We start from the raw sequence: 24,840 nt of genomic DNA, 5'->3' as shown, positions 1-24,840 counted from the left end.
GCTTGCTGCCCTTCCAGGCATTTTCATTATTCTCTCTGTCTGGGAGGTAAATGCTCGATAGCTGAAAACCTGGTTGAGATCTGATGAAGGGCACTTAAATGGAAAGCACTTCACATCTCTAAAACACAGGAAGAGAAACGCTAGATCTTTTCACTCCAGTGTAGGAGATGGATACCTAGAAGTCTGGTATGTCGTTATTGGGCCTTTGACCACATTATCAAGGGAAAGATCAATTTACCATTTAAAATGGATGTTACTGAGGCCTTAAGCGAGCCTGTAGGCTGTTTCTTTCACCTAAAGCCAGCCGGAAGAGGATGGACTCCACCTCTTGAGTCTGGTCCTTCCGATCTGTCCCACCCAGAGTTTCTCCTTGCCGTCGTCATCCTGGGCTTGCTCTTGTGGGGTTTTAGGCCACAGTCCACTGTGAAGTTTATTGTGACAAATAAATTTGATTTAATTTTGCGTGATGGAGACTTCACCCGTCCACCAGTCCGTTATACTAAAATCTCTTCCTCCAGATTGTTGCTGTGAATACTGTGTGCTGTGTTTCTGGCCTTTCGTGCTAAAGAAGCTAGGTGTATATTCTGCTCCATCAGCGAGTGGCATTATCATTACAGTGTAAATGGCTTGGAGATTTGGTGATATTACTTGCCGTGGGGAATGGAGATTTGGTGATTCTACTTGATGTGGGAAATGGAGATTTGGTGATTCTATTTGCTGTGGGGAATGGAGATTTGGTGATTCTGCTTGCCGTGGGGAATGGAGATTTGGTGATATTACTTGCTGTGGGGAATGGAGATTTGGTGATATTACTTGCCATGGGAAATGGAGAATTGGTGATATTACTTGCCATGGGGAATGGAGATTTGGTGATTCTACTTGCTGTGGGGAATGGAGATTTGGTGATATTACTTGCCGTAGGGAGTGGAGATTTGGTGATTCTGCTTGCCATGGGGAATGGAGATTTGGTGATATTACTTGCCGTGAGGAATGAAGATTTGGTGATATTACTTGCCGTGGGGAATGGAGATTTGGTGATACTACTTGCCGTGGGGAATGGAGATTTGGTGATGCTACTTGCTGTGGGGAATGGAGATTTGGTGATGCTACTTGCTGTGGGGAATGGAGATTTGGTGATGCTACTTGCCGTGGGGAATGGAGATTTAATAATGCTACTTGCCGTGGGGAATGGAGATTTGATGTTGCTACTTGCCGTGGAATTGAGCAGGCCTCTGTCGGTAAGCCTATGTTCTCCTTCATGGGAACAAACTGATCGAATAAACAGAGCCCAGCCGTTTTTCTTCAGATACACCCGAGAGCTGCTTGCAAACCATTTTCCCTGTTAATTAAATGTTGTAATAGTGGTGTTGTGTTTATCCATGCAGAGTGTCAAAGTGCACCTTGTCTTGTTTTGAAAAAATCTGCTGAGAAGAAAAACAGTCCTTGAGCCTGTTGTGTTCTTTCAGGTAATTAAAAAATGTTTTGGTGTTCTTGAACACACAAAAAGCTCTCTATTTTTTTCTCAACCACGGAATACCAGAAATACAGATTACGAAAGCTAGTTAGTATGCGTGATTAGCCTATATCTTTAAACATTTAGTTAATCTAACATTTTTAAACACTGGTAGTCCATTTTCTACCTGTAAATTAAATAATTTTTACACAGAACACTTTCAGGCTCACGTGCTGTAGGCTTGTGTTGAAGATTAAAGATTTTTTTAATGGTGATTTGGTAGTTTTTCTCACAACATCAAGAAATGTCCTTTTTTAAAAAAAAAAACCTGCAGAAATGTTGTGTAAGGGTTAACTGAAAAGATCTGTGAATTTTGTGAATCTCACATGTTTGTGCACAGGCACCTGCCTATACTTGCCTGTACAAGTTTCTAATAAAGATTCCAAGCATTTCCATCTGCTTGGAACCTGGATGTCTTAAGATAAAATCTTCTGATAGTGATATTCTTTTATGAAGCGTGAAGGTGTGACTTTCACAGGAATGCAACCATAAAAATACAGCATTCAAGGCATTTACATTTCAATGAGGCATTTGTTATCTTATGGAGTAGAAAATTACATCTGTGGTATTGATGCGAGACCCAGCTGAATTAGAGTTGTTGAGTTTCTTGTTGATAATCTTGCATACAAACTGCTGAAGAACTGAGAGGGAACAAATTTTATACTCCAGAACTTCAGAGCAAGTTCACCATTACTCCCAGTTCTGGTGCTACCCAACTATTTTCAGTTTGGATGATGGAAAATCAAATATTTTCATAAACCTATAATCATATATTTCCAAGAAACACTTTTCAGATTCCCCAAATTTGTTGGTAATGTGTTGGTAATGGCTAGCACTGAAGAGATGATGACTGCATTGTCTTCTCATCTGCCTTTCTCATTCTCCTCTTCATGAACGCTTTTTCTAAAAATAAAAAAAAACAATTTTTTAAATTGTTATTGTATGGGCCATATCTGCCAAAAGTTCACTGTGGATGCTTTAATGCAAGATTCCATGTTTTTTATGGAGAAAAAGAAACTAAAAAGCAGGAAAAATTGTCTTCAGCAGAATGGAAGTGCATTAGTATAAAATGCAGATTTAGAAATGTCCAGCATTCCTGAGACACTGCATTCCATGGGCTGGGCCACCCAGCCACTGACTGAAAATATTAAACTGATAGGATGTAGTCTAGGAAACATCTTGAACATGGTGGACATGCTTGGGTGCAAAAGAAAGATTTACCTGTCTGAATGCTGCCCTGCTCTCCGTGCATCCAGCTGCCGTAGCTCGTGTTCTTTTATAGCGCCTTTCCTGGTGCCTTGTGCTGATTGCGATGCAGCGCCCCATCCGAGTAATGCCGCCATTGCAGTTACGCAGGATTGAAATCCACTGTGCGTAACACTTGTATTTATGTTTTCTCATGAGATGGCTGGCACTAAATTCGATGGAGGCGGCTGTCTCAGAATTGTCCGTGCAGGAAAAACTACGGTTGCGTGACTGGAGCTTCAGAGTGGGCTGGCAGGAGATGGGGCAGACACGTCTGAGCCCCGCCCTTACTCTGGAGTGTTGTGCACACCCGAACCTATGATATAGTTGATACAGCTGCTATAGACCTGATCACCATATGCACACCCGAACCTATATCATCAGCTGCTATAGACCTGATCACCATATGCACACCCGAACCTATATCATCAGCTGCTATAGACCTGATCACCATATGCACACCCGAACCTATATCATCAGCTGCTATAGACCTGATCACCATATGCACACCCGAACCTATATCATCAGCTGCTATAGACCTGATCACCATATGCACACCCGAACCTATATCATCAGCTGCTATAGACCTGATCACCATGTGCACACCTGAATCCATCTCATTCAGATGTTCTAGACCTGATCACCATGTGCACACCTGAATCCATCTCATTCAGATGTTCTAGACCTGATCGCCATGTGCACACCTGAATCCATCTCATTCAGATGTTCTAGACCTGATCACCATGTGCACACCTGAATCCATCTCATTCAGATGTTCTAGACCTGATCACCATATGCACACCTGAATCCATCTCTATATCTGTCACTAACAACAGGAGGCACCTTGTGGATGTAGGTGGAACAGGGTAGGGGAGTGGGTGATATCGGACGGAGGACAGTCACGGCAGGTTGTGGAAGCCCTTGATTGTTCATTGGGGAGCTGTCAGGGATGATGGCGATTCGTACGCAAGTGAAAATGGGGGGTGTGACCTTTGCACTGTCTGCATTCAGACAATATCCCTACTCAACAGTTTTGGTTAAGATGAGGCTACAAGATGCACATATTTCAGCAAGTTACCTTCATCAGTGAAATGGTGATGTATGCCGATGACAGTCTAATATACCGAACTAATTTATCCATTGCAGGTGTGTTACCTAACCAGAGAGGAACTACCTATGAGATCCTGTATTGTCAGGTAGATTATTACTTTAGTGGCATTTAGCAGATGTTGTTATTCAGAGCAAACGTCAGCACTGCAGTAATTCCCTTTAAGGGGAACGTAGGCCAGTGGTACCAGGAGAAACAGCCGTTACTAGAAGATCGAGCTTTATAGACAACCTGTGAACTACCACATTAAACATAAAAATCTTAGTGGGTGCATTATTTTGCTAAAAGCTAAAACTGTTAACAGATGCAGTGAACTCCTGCACAGAAGGAATTAATTTTTTTAATGTGCTGTGTTTGTACTGCACTCACGTGAAAGTTGGTGCTCTAGCATGCTGTCAGTCTCCTTTAGAAATGGAAATGGATTAAGTTAATTGAGTGAGTTGTATAATCCAGTAGGTCCCTTTTCTGGGCATTGTGTTGTAATTAACAGACCAAGCACAATGCCAAAAAAGTAATACGCATTTCAAGTAGAAGATTCCACTCTTATTTCACACTGCAAGACACGGGTAAATATTTGGTGTAATAACACTGGCGAACGCACTGCATGTTTTTTTACCCCCCCCCCCCCCCCCCCGGTGGGCCTGTGTGGATCCCGCCATTGGCGGATTATCTTGGCGATGGCATCCTAGGCCTGTGGGCTGTACCCGCCTGGTGTGAAACACACAATCCGGTGGCAGTATTCGGCCCAAGCTCCTATCATCGCCGATCTGCACTCTTCACTGCACTTCCTGTTCCTGTTCTGGCCTGGCAGCAGGAGCCTGTAGAATGGGCATGGCCCGAGAGTGAGAGAGAGCGCGAGAGAGAGAGAGAACAAGAGAGAGATAGAAAGTGAGAGAGAACGAGAGAGGCAGAGAGAGTGAGAGAGGCAGAGCGAGAGAGAGAGAGTGAGTGAGAGAGACAGAGAGAGGGATAGCGACAGAGTTCAGCATGGGCACATCCTGAGAGTGAGATAGGCAGAGAGAGCAAGAGCGTGAGAGTGAGAGCGAGTGAGAGCAAGAGAGAGAGAGACAGTGGGAGTGAGAGAGAGAGAGTTCCGAATGGGCACTTGCCAAAAGAGAGAGCAGGAAGCTGTTTCATCCAGATCTAATTCAGGTGGTAAACTCAACCTGTTATGGTTCTACACTGACTAAAACTGGCTAGTGCCGATCAGATAACTAACGAAGTGAAAAATAAAACCTATGGTCAGGTTGCATCTTCTGTCAAATATACTTTATCCATACTGAGATTCCCCGGAGTTTCTGTGTGTTGCAGAATTCATGCAGTACCTTCAGATAGTTTGCATTTGGATTTTTTCACATTTTGCAGTGTCACAGATTAAAATTTAAATCCAGTGAAGTACACATTTTCCCCCTCAGTGAAACAATATAGCATTTTCAAACATGCTTTAAAAAAAATGTTTCTTATTTACAGTAGTATTCACAGGTTCTCCTCAAGCATTAGTCTGGATTTGGCTCCATCAGCCTTTTCCTTGATAGTGACAGTCTTCCCCGTGCTTCCTGCTGAGGAGCACGGCCACAGCGTGGTGCTGTCACCACCGCGCTTGAGGGTGGAGATGATGTTACCCGGTCCCCTCTGCCAACAGGGGTCATGTTTTTCGCCCCCTTTTGGTCTGTTTGCCTGTCTGCCTGTTGGTCTGTTTCCAAAAGTTATCAGTGAATTTTGTGGAAAGCTTGATCAGTCAGGAATAACTGATTAATGTTCCACTCCAATTAGCTAAAGGGGGTGTGGCAGTAGGCGTGGCTTCTCACAAAAAGGCATATAACTTCTGAACAGATTCACGTAACACCGCTAAAATTGGGTGGGGGTGCAGGGGAAACTCCGGCCACTGAACAAATATAGTGCTGATTGGTCACATGGTGCCGCCAGTAACTGACTGGAATGGAATGCTTAAGAGTGGCTAGAATTTAAACAGGCATATCTCATGCCCGATTTGACATACTGTCATAAAAGTGTGTGCATCTCCTGATGTGCAGGGCATGGAGGAGGGCATTAACTTGGTGGATATCTGACATGTGGAACTGGCATGTCTTGATGTTGGCGTAGTGTTGGTGGAGGCTCTGCTGAGGGCCATCTTCTGGTTGATGAGCTGGTTTTGGTTTGCACCAGATACTGCACTTGCAGGCCTTAATTTTAGATTCATATACACTCACCGGCCACTTTATTAGGTACACCTGTTCAACTGCTCGTTAACGCAAATATCTAATCAACCAATCACATGGCAGCAACTCAGTGCATTTAGGCATGTAGACATGGTCAAGATGATCTGCTGAAGTTCAAACCAAGCATCAGAATGGGGAAGAAAGGTGATTTAAGTGATTTTGAACGTGGCATGGTTGTTGGTGCCAGACAGGCTGGTTTGAGTATTTCATAAACTGCTGATCTGCTGGGATTTTCATGCACAACCATCTCTAGGGTTCAGGACAAAAGAAAAATATCCAGTGAGCACAGTTCTCTAGCTAATATCCTTATTTTGGAAAGTCAATAAGACAATGGCCCAGACACTGGCTCTGAGCTGATAAAAGGCACGTACTCACAATACCACGACAACCAGATGTAGCAGCATCTCTAATGCACACAGCAAACCTGTAGCCAGTTCTAAGGCAAAGGGCCACCTGTCAGCACGAGTATACCACATAGTGAGTGCTAATACAGCTGAGCCTGCGTACCTGCTACTATCACACCAAGGTGCTCGCCGTGATCACCCAGACTGTAGCTGTATATACGACACGCTCCTGTAGCTGGCTACGACATGTACCTCTTTTGCCTACCATACAACAGACCTTGCACTCAGAACATTTAGTAATTACACACCAGACTTTCACACCACCTCATACCATAAGGCTGATCGTAGCAATCATCATGACTGTGCCGTCCAATCACAGACCACTGAGTAGCTCCAGTAGCCCTAATACACAGACACTGTAGCCTCGTAGCCTAATACACACAAAGCACTGTAGCCTCATAGCCTAATACACACAGACCCTGTAGCCTCATTGCCTAATACACACAGACCCTGTAGCCTAATAGCCTAATACACACAGACACTGTAGCCTCATAGCCTAATACACACAGGCACTGTAGCCTCGTACCCTAATACACACAGACCCAGTAGCCTCATTGCCTAATACACACAGGCACTGTAGCCTCATACCCTAATACACACAGACCCTGTAACCTCATACCCTAATACACACAGACACTGTAGCCTCATTGCCTGATACACACAGACACTGTAGCCTATACCACACAAGCCCTGTAGCCTATAGCCTAATACACACAGCACTGTAGCCTCATTGCCTAATACACACAGACACTGTAGCCTCATAGCCTAATACACACAGACACTGTAGCCTCATAACCTAATACACACAGACACTGTAGCCTCATAGCCTAATACACACAAAGCACTGTAGCCTTATAGCCTAATACACACAAAGCACTGTAGCCTCATTGCCTAATACACACAGACCCTGGTGCCTCGTAGCCTAATACACACAGACACTGTAGCCTAATACACACAAAGCACTGTAGCCTTGTAGCCTAATACACACAGACCGTACATAACACACAGACCCTGTAGCCTCTAGCCTAATACACACAGACACTGTAGCCTGTAGCCTAATACACACAAACACTGTAGCCTTGTAGCCTAATACACACAAAGCACTGTAGCCTTGTAGCCTAATACACACAGACACTGTAGCCTCGTAGCCTAATACACACAGACACCGTAGCCTAATGCACACAAAGCACTGTAGCCTCATTGCCTAATACACACAGACCCTGTAGCCTCATTGCCTAATACACACAGACCCTGTAGCCTCATTGCCTAATACACACAGACACTGTAGCCTCGTAGCCTAATGCACACAGGCACTGTAGCCTCGTAGCCTAATACACAGACACTGTAGCCTCTAGCCTGAATACAACAGACACTGTAGCCTCATACCAATAACAAACTGTAGCATAGCACTATTACCAAGCCCTTACGCCTGCATACAATGTGCACTGTGCTGTATAGCTAAATTACAAAACTAGCTCATTGCCTAATACACACAGACACTGTAGCCTAATACACACAAAGCACTGTAGCCTTATAGCCTAATACACACAGACACTGTAGCCTCGTAGCCTAATACACACAGGCACTGTAACCTCATAGCCTAATACACACAGACACTGTAGCCTCGTAGCCTAATACACACAGGCCCTGTAGCCTCGTAGCCTAATACACACAGGCCCTGTAGCCTCGTAGCCTAATACACACAGGCCCTGTAGCCTCGTAGCCTAATACACACAGGCCCTGTAGCCTAATACACACAAAACACTGTAGCCTTATAGCCTAATACACACAGACACTGTAGCCTAATACACACAGACCCTGTAGCCTCATAGCCTAATACACACAGACACTGTAGCCTCGTAGCCTAATACACACAGACACTGTAGCCTCGTAGCCTAATGCACACAAAGCACTGTAGCCTTATAGCCTAATACACACAGACACTGTAGCCTCGTAGCCTAATACACACAGACACTGTAGCCTCGTAGCCTAATACACACAGACACTGTAGCCTCATAGCCTAATACACACAGACACTGTAGCCTCATAGCCTAATACACACAGACACTGTAGCCTCGTAGCCTAATACACACAGGCCCTGTAGCCTCGTAGCCTAATACACACAGACACTGTAGCCTCGTAGCCTAATGCACACAGGCACTGTAGCCTTGTAGCCTAATGCACACAGGCACTGTAGCCTCGTAGCCTGCTGGGATTGTTGATAGTGCTAGGCTGCCACCCCAAAGATAAATCTGAAATGGAGCATGCCACTAACCAAGCCTGCATTAACTACTGTCACTGCATATCTGTGTGCATGCGTGCGTTTGTGTGTTTGTGAAATGTGAAAATGTGGGGGAAAAAAATCAAAGAGGGTGAAATCTTCCTGAAGCCACTGTGTACTTGAGATCAGTATATCTGTACAGAATGTCAACACCCACATCTCAACAGTTGAATGAAATGTAATTCTAGGCCTTTTTGGCTCGCCACGTCTTTCAGTAAAAGCAGCATCTGCTTCTGCTTCGGTAAACCCGGGGACCCTGTGTCCAACACCGCGCTGATGTCACCGGGTCCTCGGAGGGCATCTGCTTTCTCCCCCCGGTGGCGTGAAACATGTTGTCAAGTTGTAAGGAAGGATCGCGTGTCTGTGTGGAACCTGTAGAGGACCGCGCTCATCGCGAAGAGGGCGGGAGGCCGGAACCCCAAATAGGATCCTTTTCACGAGGAGCGCTGAAATCCGCTGATATATCCGTTTCATCCCGGACTAGAAAAAGCTGGAACCTTAAGCACGTGGGGTTACAGTAACAGGATAGAGGTTTGTAAAGGGAGCAGACTGTAGAAGTTATTTTCGTTAGCTGTGTTGTGTTATCGGTCTGTGTTTTAATGAAGTGACGGGTCCGAGCTGACTGTCCATACGTTTTGATGGCAGGACCGGCGTTGGCTCTTCCTGTCCTAAGACAGCATATTTAGAAAAGCGGTGCAAATAAACGGGCGTGCTTGTGACACCCCTTTTTTGGCACATGCACACGTGCACTCGAGCTCACGCGTGCAACCAAATTGACTGCAGTGTGCACGCGTGTTGCAGACCTGTGCACGCACAGCGGCTCCCCCCCCCCTTCAGATCCGAACACAATGGGCCTCATTCGCAAAACCTTGCTTAAATTATTCTTTCTTTTGTTCTTAAAAATGTTCCTGCGCAAAAACCAATATGAGATTCGTGACACGCGTGCGCATGTCCCAGGTGTTTGAGATGACGACTGAAAATTTTATGTGCAGTCGTGTTCGTGCGATTAAGCACAAGGAGACGAAACGAACAAATACGGATAAGAAAAGACGAATTCCGGAATGTTTCTGGAAACGTTCTCGCACGCTGTTTTACGATCGAGTGCGATCGCACGCGCGTCTGGTGAACGGGGCCCGACGTCTGGTTTTGTTTAGCGATTCCGTTTATGGCTCGGAGCGAGCGGTCTCTATATACAGAGCTCAGCGCTAGCAGCAGCAGCAGCTGCACGTGTGCTCTATTTAAAGTGCTCTCTGTGTAACTCCAGAAGAGCTCGACCGAAAGCGCTGCCCTCCGACGTCTACCTGAAAGACTCGCTTTAGAACACGCGGCTCACCTGCACCGATCGCTTTATTGATATAACCCAGCAGGTTCGGGCCGACGCCTTTCGCAAACCTGATTTGTAGAAGGGAAAAAAAATTTAGACCCACAGGCCGGTCTGTGATAATTTGTGGCATTCTCTCTCTGCCTGCGATATAAGCTTTTAGCCTTACTCTAAGCTATGGCTCCTTTTAACATCTAAACTTCTGAGGTCACGTTGTCTAGTTTTACGTCTAATAATATGTCCACCGCGGGCATGATATTTGAATATGTTTACACTTGCAGGTTTATTTTGAATGATGTTGGGGAGATAGTTGTCTAGCCAGATTTGGTTTTTAGTATATTTATCAGTCTTGTTTCTTTTTTTTTGTTGCATAAACTGCATAGTGCATAAATTGCATAAAATGCTTTTTATAATTTACAAAATGGCAACTGGTCATGAGGTGGCAGTGGTGTGCTGTCTCTCGGGTGTTAAGATGGCTGTCATTTTGTGTGCAGGAACCCCGGCTCATGCGGCCTCCTCGAAGAAGCCTCGAAACCGGGGGCTTTTCCACAGTCTCTTCTGCTGCGTCTGTCACGACGAGGCCGACCAGCTGCCCGTCAACAACAACGCACCCCTTCTGGTGGAAGAAAATGGAACGGTCTCCAAAGTAAGCCCCTCCCTCTCCCGCTCCCTCACCTCTCCTGTCTCTGTTCATTGGAAGTGCTCACACGCATCACTACTGTCGTGCTTTGTCACAAAAGCAGCTCATAATAATGATAAATTAAAATATTTAAAAAATAAGTAAGAAATCAATGGCAATAATTGTACCACTACTTATTGATCACAGTTGTGATACAATTAAGTCTCATAACCCGTATCAGTATATAAGAGGTAGCGTTTTATGTTGATACAATTCCATGGCATTGTGGGTTTATGAAACGGTTTTGTCCTCTCAAACAATGAGTGGAGCCCATTGCTATGGTGTTCCTTCTTCTGCTCAGAATTAGCTTAATTTCTATTGCCAGTTTGAATGTTTCATTTCATTGATCTGTTGTTCCGTCGGTCCCTGCCGCCGGCCCCTGTGCAGCGAGGGTAAGGAGGCTGCCTCTCACATGCTGTCAGGAGGCTGCTGGTCATGTGACCCGGGCTGTCAGCGTTGAAACTGGAAGCCCCTGTTTGCTTTGCCTTCTTTTCCTGTTTACTCGCTCGCTTATTATGATCAATAAAAAATGTACACAGTCCATTGAATCGTGTTGCCATTGCCATTAATCCGCTGTGACAAATTATCGTGTGAAGAATTAAAATTTCCACTGGAAAAATGATCTTTTAAATGGGTTTCACATATTAGGTTTTCCTTGTAAGCAAATATGTAAAATAGTTAGTTATGCGATATGACCAATATCAACCATGTTGTTCACAGAGAAGTTAACTTCTGCAGAGTAGTCGATAGTGAAGTAATATTTCACCGATTTTTGGCAAATGCCTGAACTGTCCGTGTTTTAATTGGCCAAGTTCTTGGAAAACAACATGACGGACTGCCACTATGGGTCTGGAGTTGAAGGAGGACCCCGGGGTGTGGGTGTCAGATTTATGCCTTCTTCAGCTTTTTATAGTGATTTGATATTCCAGGAGTTATTTGTCACGCCTCTTAAGCCCCCAAAATAAACAAGCGGGGGAGCTCCTGAGGGGGTCTGAGTGCACGGCGCAGTGTAGATGTGACCCTGCGATCATGTCGACTGGCTCACCGCTCCCGCCGGACTCCCCGGCAGGCTGTGAGCTCAGCCCGGCTGCCGAGGAAAGCGAGCGCCCCCCTTCCGCGCACCAGCGGGCTCCCCAGCCCTGCGGGGGGGGCTCCGGAGGCCCCGAGCCCTCTGGAGGAGGCGTCCTCTCTGAACACGAGGAGGTGTCCCAACGCCGCTGTCCCCCCGGACGCCGCGAGCCTGCTGGGCACTGCCAGGGTTCTCAACGCTGCGATTTCTCGGAATTGTCTGAGGTTTCTGAACGCCGCGAGGCCTGTGACGGAAGCGACGCCTCTGAACACCGCGGGCCTCCGGTTTTTGAACGGCGTGAAGCGGCAGAACTCCACGAACCACTTGATGGTGGCAAGTCTTCCGGACTCAGCGAGGATACTGAACGCCGCGGGTCCACGGAGCCCGGGAAGGCCTCGGACAATGGCCAGCTCTCGGGTGTCCGCGAGGTTTCAGAATCTCGCAAGTCGTCTGAACGCGGAGAGCCGCTTGAGCAAATTTCTGAATGCCGTGCGGGCTGTGAGGTCACTGAACGCGGCAAGGAATGCGGCCCGCACGAGCAAAACGGCACGTCTGAGGAGCGCGAGCTCTGCGCACGCGCTGACCCTGAACGCGGTGAGCTCTCTGAACATCGTAAGGTCGCTGAACGTTTGGACATTTTGTCGCACGCGCAATGCCAGCTTCTCGAACGAAGCGAGATCTCTGTCTGCCGCGACCTTTCTGAGTACTGCGAGATGGCTGAAAAGCGTTGTCTCTGTGAAGCACGGTGTGGTTCTGAGCAGCGCGGGCTGCTTGTGCAAAGTGAGATGGCTGAGCGTCTGCTCGACCTGAAGTCTGTGCACCCGGAGTTGCCTGAAAGCCGTGCGGTCTTTGAGCAAAGTGATCTGGTTGAACACCACGCACTCCCTGAGCACTTTGATATCGCTGAACGAAGTGAACTTTCTGGTGAGAGAGGGTTCTGTGAACAAAGCCGACCGTCTGAATCCTGTGAGGTAGGCAAAGTGGATCAAAGTGGGTCTTCGGGGCAAAGCGACTCTTCAGAACAAAGTGAGTCTTCAGAACAAATTGCATCTTCAGAACAAAGTGAATCTTCTGAACACAGCGAGTCTTCAGAAAAAAGTGAATCTTCTGAACACAGCGGGTCTTCAGAACAAAGTGAATCTTCTGAACACAGCGGGTCTTCAGAACAAAGTGAATCTTCTGAACACAGCGGGTCTTCAGAACAAAGTGAATCTTCTGAACACAGCGGGTCTTCAGAACAAAGTGAATCTTCTGAACACAGCGGGTCTTCAGAACAAAGTGAATCTTCTGAACACAGTAGGTCTTTTGACCTAAGTGAGTCTTCAGAACACAGCGAACCTTCTGGAATAAGTGACCAAATTGAGTCTTTTGAACCATGTGAGCCCTCTGAAGAAAATGAGCATTCTGAGAAAAGGCAGTTTTTTGAACAAAGTGAGTCTTTTGAACACTGTGAGTCCTTTGAAGAAAGTGAATCATCTGAACACAGTGAACCCTTTGAGAAAAATGAACCTTCTGAAAAGTGTGTATCTTTGGAACAGTGCGAGCCCTCTGAAGAAGCTGAGCTGTCTGATGGAAGTGAGGACTCTGGACAAAGTGAGGACTCTGAACAGGGTGAGGACTCTGGACAAAGTGAGGACTCTGAACAGGGTGTGGACTCTGAACAGGGTGAGGACTCTGAACAAAATGACGACTCTAGACAAAGTGAGGACTCTGGACAAAGTGAGGACTCTGGACAAAGTGAGGACTCTGGACAAAGTGAGGACTCTGGACAAAGTGAGGACTCTGAACAGGGTGAGGACTCTGAACAGGGTGTGGATTCTGGACAAAGTGAGGACTCAGAGCAAACTGTGGACTCTGAACAGGGTGAGGACTCAGAGCAAAGTGAGGACTCAGAGCAAAGTGAGGACTCAGAGCAAAGTGTGGACTCTGAACAGGGTGTGGACTCTGAACAGGGTGAGTATTCGGAGCAAAGTGAGTACTCTGGACAAAGTGATCTGACTGAATATTGTGAGTCCACTGATGATTGTGAGCTCTCTGAACAAAGTGGCACTGAAGAGCACAAGCTTTGTGAACAAAGTGAGGTCACTGAACATTGTGTATTATCTCAAAAAAGTGATAAGCTGGAAGAGCATGAATTGTCTGAACACCACAAGCTGTCTGAGACATTTAAGGTTTCTGGGAGTGAGCACAGTGCTTGCTGTGACATTCTTGAAGGAAGCAAGTTCTCTGAACATTGTCAACCCTCTGAACACTGCCAGCCCTCTGAACACTGTGAGCTGCCTGAACACTGCCAGCCCACTGAACGCTGTGAGCCCCCTGAACACTGCCAGCTGCCTGGACACTGCCAGCCCTCTGAACACTGTGAGCTGCCTGGACACTGCCAGCCCACTGAACACTGCCAGCCCTCTGAACACTGTGAGCTGCCTGGACACTGCCAGCCCTCTGAACGCTGTGAGCACCCTGAACACTGTGAGCTGCCTGGACACTGTGAGCTGCCTGGACACTGCCAACCCACTGAACGCTGTGAGCACCCTGAACACTGTGAGCTGCCTGGACACTGCCAACCCACTGAACACTGCCAGCCCTCTGAACGCTGTGAGCACCCTGAACACTGTGAGCTGCCTGAACACTGCCAGCCCTCTGAACACTGTGAGCTGCCTGGACACTGCCAGCCCTCTGAACACTGCGAGCTGCCTGGACACTGCCAGCCCACTGAACACTGCCAGCCCTCTGAACGCTGTGAGCACCCTGAACACTGTGAGCTGCCTGGACACTGCCAGCCCTCTGAACACTGTGAGCTGCCTGAACACTGCCAGCCCTCTGAACGCTGTGAGCACCCTGAACTCTGTGAGCTGCCTGGACACTGCCAACCCACTGAACGCTGTGAGCACCCTGAACACTGTGAGCTGCCTGGACACTGCCAACCCACTGAACACTGCCAGCCCTCTGAACGCTGTGAGCACCCTGAACACTGTGAGCTGCCTGGACACTGCCAGCCCTCTGAACACTGTGAGCTGCCTGAACACTGCCAGCCCTCTGAACGCTGTGAGCACCCTGAACTCTGTGAGCTGCCTGGACACTGCCAGCCCTCTGAACACTGCGAGCTGCCTGGACACTGCCAGCCCTCTGAACACTGTGAGCTGCCTGAACACTGCCAGCCCTCTGAACACTGTGAGCTGCCTGGACACTGCCAACCCACTGAACACTGTGAGCTGCCTGGACACTGCCAGCCCTCTGAACACTGTGAGCTGCCTGAACACTGCCAGCCCTCTGAACGCTGTGAGCTGCCTGGACACTGCCAGCCCTCTGAACGCTGTGAGCTGCCTGGACACTGCCAGCCCGCTGAACACTGTGAGCTGCCTGAACACTGCCAGCCCTCTGAACACGCAAAAATATGTGAGGAGAGTCAAGTTTTTGACTACTGTAAGGTCTCTGAAAGTGTGCTTTCTGAATCCAGCCTGACCTTGGAACAACAACCACTTTCTGAGCCAGACAAGCCATCTGACAGCCTCTCCCAGCCCAACAGACTGTCCGAAGAACACGAGCTCCCTGAGCGAAGCATAGCCTCTGAACACCAACTGCCATCTGAGCAAGACCGTGTGTCTGAACCCGCGGACTCCTCTGAGGAGAACAGACTGGCCGAGCACCACACAGCCCAGCAGCAAAGCGGGTCCTCTGAATATTCCGTGATTTCGGAGGGCCCTGATGAGCAGGGCGAGCTCCCCGGAGAGACGGAGCTCCCCGAGCCCCACGGCTCCCCGGCCCGGGGCCGCCCCGAGGACGGGCAGGCTCCGGAGGAAAGCGACCCGTCCGGATACTTTGTGATCGCGCAGCTCACGCAGCCCGAGGCGGAGGGCGAGGAGGAGGAGGAGGAGGAGGGCGAGTTCTGCGAGGACTGGGACCTCTGCGAGTGCGAGTTCTGCGTGCCGCCGGACGGGGACGCCCAGGTACCCGCCCCCGTAAACAGCCCGTAAACACCCGCCCCCCCCCAAGGGCTGCCGCCGGCGTCCCAGATCAACCGCCTTTATTTTCGGATGTCACGGCTTTGTAACGTAAGCCTGGGTGACTGAAAAGTGCGGCGGCGTGACCTCACTCCGTCGCGAAACGTGCCGACTGACGACGAGGACGGCGCGGAGGAATTTGGGATCGGGGCCTGACGGGAGAACCGCTCGTTACCGTCCTCGCTAAAACCGCGAATCCGCAAAGGCGCGGTACCGGCGTGGCCGAAGAGAAGTTCGGCGGTTCGGCAATGAAATGGTTTTGTTTTTAAAAAAAAAATATTTTGTAAGCCTGTAAAAAATAAGATTGTCTGGGATCACCGTTGGCCGGGGGAGTAAAGGAAGCAGGTGCTGTCTGCAGTTTGGCCCGGCCTAAGTTTGCTTGTTTGGTAAGAGCGTTTCCTCCTCCTGATAGAATGAGTTTCAGTTTGAAGCCTTGAGCGGTCGGGGCTCTGTTGGAGAGGGCCGGGCCCAGCTGCTGGGCACGCCAGTGTAATCCGAGCCCGCGTGGTACGGTCACATGCTCGCCTGCCCACGGAATGCCAGAACTCTGGCTGAAGATCCGATTTTTTGCCCCCTGGTGGACAGACTCTTCTGCACCGCGGTAATAAAAAAAAATGCACCAGTGCTTGTTCAGCTCTGAGCAGTTTTCATGTGTCAGTGGACATGGTATCCTGCGAGAAAATCATAATGATTTTTGTTGTGCGGTTTGAACATGTTTTATCGCACCCTCAGGTGTCTTATTTGCCTTAGGCTTTTTCAGTCCCTAGCTGCGTCGCTCGGAGAAGGAGCCCTATTTGACGTTTGCTTTGGTAACCTTGCGTGTTGCCTTCCGCAGGTTCCCGCGAAGCCGCTGCTTCCTCAGATAAAGTCTAAAGACGCGGGGAAGATCTGCGTGGTGATTGATCTGGATGAAACACTAGTGCACAGTTCATTCAAGGTAAGACGTGAGGTGATCTCCCCTCCTTATTCAAACCCGTTCAGCTCAGTGGAGCAACAAAATGTGTGTGTGTGAATGGAGATGTTGTGATGATGTCCATCTCTGCCACTCTGACACCCCCTAGGTCCTATGTTGAATGAAATTATTACTAACGTAAGTAGGACATCTTGTTCTGTCTTTTCAAAAAGCATTTTTACGATGCAATGACACCCTGCAGTTCTCGAAATGGTTGTTGGCGCGCGTGACATCACTTTCGTGACCGAGTTAGCATTAGCATCTGTCTCTCGGTCGTTCGGTCGTTTGTGGGGTACGGATTGGCACACAGAGACACGCGATCCTGCGTTATTTTAATGGGTTTGGGATTGTGCGGGGTACATGCCGACCCTAAACGAACCGCCGAGTTCGGCGAAGGCCTTTCACCCGCTTGGTTTCGCCGCGTGGTTGACTCACGGCGTGGGGTGTAGCGGTGACATTTACGCCGACGGTAAGGGGATCCGCTCCGTTTGCTGGTCTCCTGCATCATCAAAGGCCACGTTAGCGCGCGCGCTTGCCAGGCCCCGCGGCTCTGTAAATAACCCGCCGGCGCTGGCCGAACCTAACCTCGTACGCCGCTCGGAGGGGAGGCCGCTACCGGCACGTTGCGCAAGATTCAGCCTGGCAGCTGCCAAACTGCACCCCCCCCCCTCCCCGGTCCACGTCAGGCCCTGGCCTTCAGTTAGCCGATACGAGCCGCGCCATCGAGCCATCGATGCGCGGGGTCGGAGAGAGGGAGCATGACTCCGCGGGGGAGCGGAATGTCAATTTTAAAAAGCAACCGCTCATTCAGAGGGTATGTAGAAGACGCTCTGGTTGGCCGATGCCCAGGCGCTCGTCGACCAGACCCCGGGCCCCCTTTACACTCCCCTTTAGGACCCCCGTCTCCCTCATGGGTCCAACGAATGCGCCGCCCCGTCCCTAATACATCCTTAAAACAGGGCCCTTTGTTCGACTGCTGGAAACCTACACATTAACCTGGGTAGTTCACACACAGTAATGCTATTGAAGAGGACGCCCTGGAAAGTACAGTTTCCACTCTAGGTTATCTGTCCTGGTTACAAATAGCACTGTGTAGTCATCATTATTCAGGTGTGTCCCTTATGTTTTGATCATAATCCACCATTTTCTTTGCCGCACCTGCTGATCCTATAGAACCACACATCCCAGATCTGTGTCTGAAGTCTCCTTTTGTGGAAATATCGCTCTGTTAAGCAGAAGTATTCAGTACATCAGTAACTGTGTAAATTATTCATGAAATCCTGTTAGAAAAAGGATGTTTATTTTAAATAAAGGGGCCAGCAACATCGCTGATATAGCAGCTCTGGTTCGATGTCGTGAAAGCGTCTGTACCACGTCACACGGATGCTCCCGGTGTGTCGGCTACTTCCTGTTTCCTTTTTTCCCCCTGCCCGTTTCCTGTTTCCCAGAATCCTCCTGTGTAATATCCGTGGAGATATAGCATGACATGCACAGTCTAGCACTGTTCATGTTACAGTTACCTCATGGTCTGTTTATTTAGGTCATGATATTCTATATTTCCCTTAGGGTGTGCCCCTGATTAAAATGCTTGCATTCTGGATGCAGGACCCATTTGAATGAATGATGTAAGTTGTGGTTGTCGGATTAAATACTGTAAGTCTGCGTTTTTTAAATTCCTCTCATTCTGTAGTTGTCTATGGAACCAGTCTTAGTTCTGATTGGAGGAGAAATGTGGACCAAGCTAGCCTCAACTCGGGGGCCATTTAAAATGAGCGGCTGTTTTCTGTGCATCTCTGCTGATTGGTGATGCATTTCTCTCACTGACATTTTAATTTCTTTTTTTTTTTCTAAACAGCCAGTGAACAATGCCGATTTTATCATTCCAGTGGAAATTGATGGAACAGTTCATCAGGTAAGCCAACTCTGTCTCTCACACACACGCAGACAGAGACAGACGGACTCACACGTACACACACACACACAAATGCACAAACACACATAAGCAGGCACACGTACACATACGCATGCACACACACAGACACACACTTGCACACACTCACACTCAGAAACACAGTCGCAGACAAACAGACATACGCGCACACACATAGTTACATACACACACTCCCATACGACATGCGCGCATACACACACACACACACACCTGTCTTGGTGAAGGTGACCATTGGTTGGTCCTTGTCTTAACTGGGTCCTGCCAGGTCCCAGTGGCGACTCCTCTGCGGTGTGACTGTGTTTACCCCTCCTTGCTCACACGGGCCTCTGACGGGACGGAGCAACAGGCAGGCTATTTCGGGTGCCCTGACAGAATGGCATCACTCTGTCTGCCTTCTCAGAATTCTCTGCCCATCAATCTCGCTCCCCGGCAGGTCGCCTGGCACTGGTCCTCCGGCCCCCTGCAGCAGGACTGTTCCTTTGCGGGACAGGGGGCCCAGTGTAGCCCCTTTCAGAAGTGGAAAACTGTAATCCATCAAATTGCGCCAAGGTCTGGATCCGTACAGCACACCTCCCTCTACTTGCAGAATAATAACAGCTGAGCGTCTTTCAAGATGGCGTCTACTTTCTTTACTCAGACGTACTGAACTTCTTACTCATACGTTATTGCAGGAATAGAGGCTGATAGCGTTTCGTCTGTAAGCTCTGTTCATGAGGAGAAGCATTTCGTGCGTAAGCACCGTTCATGAGGCGAAGCGTTTCGTCTGTAGCTCTGTTCATGAGGAGATGCGTTTCGTCTGTAAGCTCTGTTCATGAGGAGAAGCGTTTCGTCCATAAGCTCCGTTCATGAGGAGTGTTTCGTCTGTAGCTCGGTTCATGAGGAGAAGCGTTTCGTCTGTAGCTCTGTTCATGAGGAGAAGCGTTTCGTGCGTAAGCACCGTTCATGAGGAGGAGCGTTTTGTGGGTAAGCACCATACACGAGGAGAAGCTTTTCGTCCATAAGCGGTCATGAGGAGAACCCGGCCCCCGCAGGAGGAGCGGGCCCAGCCCCCTGTTGGCGGGACGGCAGAGGAGCCGTCGGACCCCAGGCCCGAGCCTGTTTCAAGTAATCCAGGATAGGCTTGTTTTTAGCGGGGAAAGCCTATTCGGGATGACTTGGTTCAGGACCGCGGCCCACAGCTGCTGGCTCTCCGGAGGACAGGAGGGAGCGCGCGCTCCGTTTGGGAGGTGTAACGCTCCTCAGTGTCCTCCTCACTGGGTGTGTTTCCTTCAGCACACATTCGTAGCGCATTGCGTCATGTTTTACTCCTTATTTGCTTGGAAGGCTCATTGAAATGTTAGTCTTTATGTGGTGGAATGAGAACTGTTATGTATGAGAACGTGTGTGTGTGTGTCGGGAAACATCTGCAGTCTTTTTGGAATTTATATTTTGTGTCTCTGCTCACCATTAGCTAGCTTGACATGGTTGCATAATGACTGGACGGGCTACACAACAAGAGGTATGATTAGCCCGCCAAGCAGAAGACCAACGCCTTATTGCTTCTCTGGGGGAGAGTGTGTCTGTGTGTGTGCGTGTGTGTTTGTGTGTATGTGTATGTCTGTCTGTGTGCATGTGTCTGTGTGTGGTCTGTGAGTGTCTGTCTGTGTGCGTGTGTGTGTGTGTGTCTGTCTGTGTGCATGTGTCTGTGTGTGAGTGTGTGTGTGTGTGTGTGTGTGTATATATATTTGGACATTCACATGCTAACTTTCACCTGAACCTGAGTATAGTAGCACTAGACAGCCTGGTCAATAGCAGAAGGAGACATGACAGATCTAGCCTTAGCCTTTTGATTGGTTCTCTGCAGTCGGCCCCGATGCTGCCGGTTGGCTGGTCCACCGTATGCTCAGCGGCAGACGATGAACTGCGGGCCTGTTCCTCAGCGTCCTCTGCAGTGCATTGTTTCTCTGGCACCGCCATGGCCTGTCTGGTCCGGACAAACGGCTCTTTGTCAGGAGGATGCCCCGCGCATCGCGCTCACTTGCGCTGTCTTTCCTCCAGGTGTACGTGTTGAAACGACCACACGTGGACGAGTTTCTCAGACGGATGGGAGAGCTGTTTGAGTGCGTGTTGTTCACTGCAAGCCTAGCCAAGGTAAGCCCGTTAAAGCATAGATCACTCACAGTCAGTTCTGATCACCCACAGTCAGTACTGCTCACTTATATCAGTCCTGATCACTCAGTCAGTACTGATCACTCCCAGTCAGTTCTGATCACTCACCATCACTCAGTCAGTACTGATCACCCACAGTCAGTACTTCTTACTCCCAGTCAGTTCTGATCACTGACAGTCAGTACTTCTCACTCCCAGTCAGTTCTGATCACTCACAGTCAGTACTGCTCAGTCACAGTCAGTATTGGTCACTCCCAGTCAGTACTGGTCTCTCACAGTACTGGTCACTCAACCAATACTGGTCGCTTACAGTCAGTCCTGATCACTCACAGTCAGTATTCTCAGTCACAGTCAATAAAGATCACTCCCATACAGTACTGCTCAACCACAGTCAGTACTGGTCAGTCATAGTCAGTCCTGATCACTCCCATACAGTACTGCTCAACCACAGTCAGTACTGGTCAGTCGCAGTCAGTACTGGCCACCTCCAGTCAGTATTGTTAAACCACAGTCAGTACTGGTCAGTCACAGTCAGTGAAGATCACTCCCATACAGTACTGCTCAACCACAGTCAGTACTGGTCAGTCGCAGTCAGTACTGGCCACCTCCAGTCAGTATTGTTAAACCACAGTCAGTACTGGCCAGTCATAGTCAGTCCTGATCACTCACAGTCAGTACTGCTCAACAACAGTCAGTACTAGTCAGTCACAGTCAGTACAGATCACTCCCAGTCAGTACTTGTCAGTCACAGTCTGTACAGATCACTCCCTGCCAGTACTGGTCAGTCCCAGTCAGTACTGGTCAGTCACGATTAGTACTGATCACTCCCTGCCAATACTGGTCAGACATGGTCAGTACTGCTCACCTACAGTCAATACTGGTCAGTCACAGTCAGTACAGATCACTCCCTGTCAGTACTGGTCAGTACAGCTCACTCCCTGTCAGTACTGGTCAGTCGCAGTCAGTACTGGTCACTGTAGTAATGGTCAGTAGTAGCAGGTAGTCACTCCCTGCAGTACTGGTCATACAGATCCTATGGTACTGGTCAGCAGTGTACGTCACCTGTCGTATGGTCAGTCACGTCAGTAAGTTCATCCAGTCAGTAGATCACTCCCAGTCAGTACTGATCACTCACAGACTGTGTGGGGTTCCTCACTGCAGATTTCACTGAGCTGTAGCTGAACATACCATTGAGCCAGTTCATTATTTAACTCCTGTGTGCAGAACAGTGCTCAGGGATATTCACCAGTGCTAATCAGTTCAGTTCTGAGCCAGTAATGACTGCTGATAACGGAATAACATTTGCCAGCTGGTGAATTCTTTTTTTTAAGTAAGGAGAGATTTAAAAGCATAAATGCTTTTTGATACTGTAATATTAATTGAAAAAGTTATTTTATGGTGCAAGTGTGAAATGACTAAATAGTACATTTTAAACATTATATTGTGTTTAAACTATATATTAAACATTTGGGGACGTGTGTGAGTTCCTGTCATTCACAATAGTTCTTAGTTTGTGTTGACTCAGCGAAACGGCGGAAATTTTATATTTAAATTTAATTTTTTTAAACAAAATGGTTGGCCACAAAGGGGCTCTACAGTAAAAAGAAAAATTTGAGCTTGTTTGCAAGGAAATTTCATGGTTAAAAAAAGTCACTAATTTAATTTTATTTTGTTGTAAATGTCTGCTAATATGAACAAGCATTGGCTTAAACTTTCTTTCTTATGGGCTGAATGTTGTAAACGCTGCAGTCGGAGCTCTGTTCATAGGTGGATCTGATGATGATGATGATGATGATACTTTATTATCAGATAAAGTCTGAAATATTTCTTGCATCACAGCAGCTCCATTTGCAACATCACAGAAAAGACAAAAATTAAGACAAGAAACAAAGATGCATACATTTAAAATAACAGTCACAGAAGACAATATTCAAGGCCCTTCAACGTACATTTGATCTGGCATTAAGCTCCATATTTAATTTGAGCATTGACTGGTGTACAAAAGAGTGCTTCAGTCTAACCCTATTAAATCGTGGAACCCTGTATCTCCGATATTGTATCCTTTGTGCTGTGCTAGTATTAAAAAAATAATGTCAGTGTTATGCAGCCTACTCCATTGATTTAATGAGGAAATTTGGCTGATTGCACAAAATGTATTATGATAGCTCTCTTATCGAGTCAATCACTGTTTAAACATGGGCCCAAACAATTAAATGTCTAAAGCATCCTTCCACGAATAAAGACCCGTGCTAATAAAGTAAATTTTTAATTTTGATATTTTATATATGCATTAATAACTAAAGAAAAAAATTGCCTGTTTTATTCAGATTTTAAATGACTTTTTTTATCCTGAAAGCTGCAAAGATTTGTTGCCCACTACATTTTTTGAAGACAATGTTTCTTGTTGAACTAATATGGCGATTTGTATTGTAACCAATCAGCAATGCGACTGTTTAGTGGGCTGCCAATCAGAAGAGAATATCTATACACAACAGAAACCCTTATCAGACCTCCAGCTGTGGTGTTTATGTGTACCCAGGGGGAAAGGATAACAAAGGAAATATAATAATTTTCCTGTTTATGAATTTGAGTAAAGTACATAATGGCCACTGTGGATGCCAGGGCAGTGAGTGATGGTAAAGGTTCTTTAATGCTGTGCGTCTGGCTCTCTGTGTTCTCTCGCCTCCCCCTGTTGGCCGTGTGGCTGCATTGCGCCCTTGCGGGTCGGCCTGCCAGTATGCTGACCCAGTGTCGGACCTGCTGGACAAGTGGGGAGCGTTCCGGGGCCGCCTCTTCCGCGAGTCCTGCGTCTTTCACCGCGGCAACTACGTCAAGGACCTGAGCCGATTGGGCAGAGACCTCAACAAGGTCATCATCGTGGACAACTCCCCCGCCTCCTACATATTCCACCCAGACAATGCTGTAGGTGCTGCTTTACTCTTTCTGTGTTTCTATTATTCTACTAATATTCTACTAATCTGTCTGTGTACACCACTCTTCTGAGGACTGCTTTATCTAGCAGGGTATAATAAGAAATATCGCTTTCTTATTATATTGCTGATACTATGTTCTCCCTATAACCATGCCTACCCCCTCTGTTTTTAAAAATGTATGCCCCACCCACCTGGGTCAAAACAGTGAAGGATAAACATGGACGTGCAAGTCTGTCACAATGTGCTGGAAAAGACTGAGTGTACTCACAATAAGTAAGGCTCAGAATAGTGGAATCAGACAGGTCAGATGAGAATAGTGTTATAAGCACAGCCACTGCTGTCCTTGGGGTTTGATTTTTTTGGGAGATCAGTGAATGCCTGAGCAGTGCGCTCATGCTCTCTCGTGTCAGTTAGAGATGTGAGGGAGGTGTACTGACACAGTTAGAGTTATTTTGGCTGTACTGATTCTCATATGTCAACCCTAGTTTTATACTGGTATGTTTGAGAAGCATTGTTTTTGTCTATGCACAGCGCATAGTGTTTTTGGCTGAATGTGTATATGAGTGTATAGTAGTTTGTTGGCTGACTTTTAAGGGTTAAATTATTGAAGAAGTCAGGTGGTTGTTTTTGTTGGAAAGGTGTGTTCTGTGCTCTGGGGCTGTACCACGGTTATGTATGATGCAAATCCGTATTCTGGGTAATGGGACCAGGCGTGTATGTATGTGTGTGTGTGTGTGTGTGTGTGTGTCTTATTTTCCAGGTAGTTGGGTGTGGTGCTTTTATACTGAAGAGGTCTTGTGTGCTATGGGTTATTTGAAGAATATTTTGTTCTATTGACCGTATCATTGCGTTGATGGTGAATCGTTGGTATTACCCTCATATGAGGAAGAACAAGCTCTGCTGCAGTTTTTTTACTTTATTTTTAAGAAAATTTTAATTTTTATTATAGTTTTTGTGTAATTGCTTCATTGAAGATATTGAAAGTATTGGATGAGGCTGATAAAGGTTTTTTCTTT

General features: G+C 47.6%; 1 protein-coding gene across 2 annotated transcripts in view; it reads left to right on the top strand.

The window, feature by feature from the left end:
* ctdsp1 (CTD (carboxy-terminal domain, RNA polymerase II, polypeptide A) small phosphatase 1) overlaps nt 1-24,840 on the top strand; it is a 36,464-nt gene that overhangs the window by 3,856 nt on the left and 7,768 nt on the right. Inside the window, exons 2-6 of one of the 2 annotated variants that reach the window (XM_064309900.1) lie at nt 10,586-10,737; nt 16,676-16,777; nt 18,648-18,704; nt 20,781-20,873; nt 23,628-23,813. In XM_064309900.1, the coding sequence (XP_064165970.1) occupies nt 10,586-10,737; nt 16,676-16,777; nt 18,648-18,704; nt 20,781-20,873; nt 23,628-23,813 (590 nt within the window). Of the gene's footprint in view, nt 1-10,585; nt 10,738-12,126; nt 15,787-16,675; nt 16,778-18,647; nt 18,705-20,780; nt 20,874-23,627; nt 23,814-24,840 lie in introns of those variants that run through there. The other variant, XM_064309899.1, reaches the window with a different exon arrangement.

The sequence above is a fragment of the Anguilla rostrata genome, chromosome 15 (assembly GCF_018555375.3).
Source record: "Anguilla rostrata isolate EN2019 chromosome 15, ASM1855537v3, whole genome shotgun sequence".
Taxonomy (NCBI): domain Eukaryota; kingdom Metazoa; phylum Chordata; class Actinopteri; order Anguilliformes; family Anguillidae; genus Anguilla; species Anguilla rostrata.
This window is presented reverse-complemented; position numbering and strand designations above follow the sequence as displayed.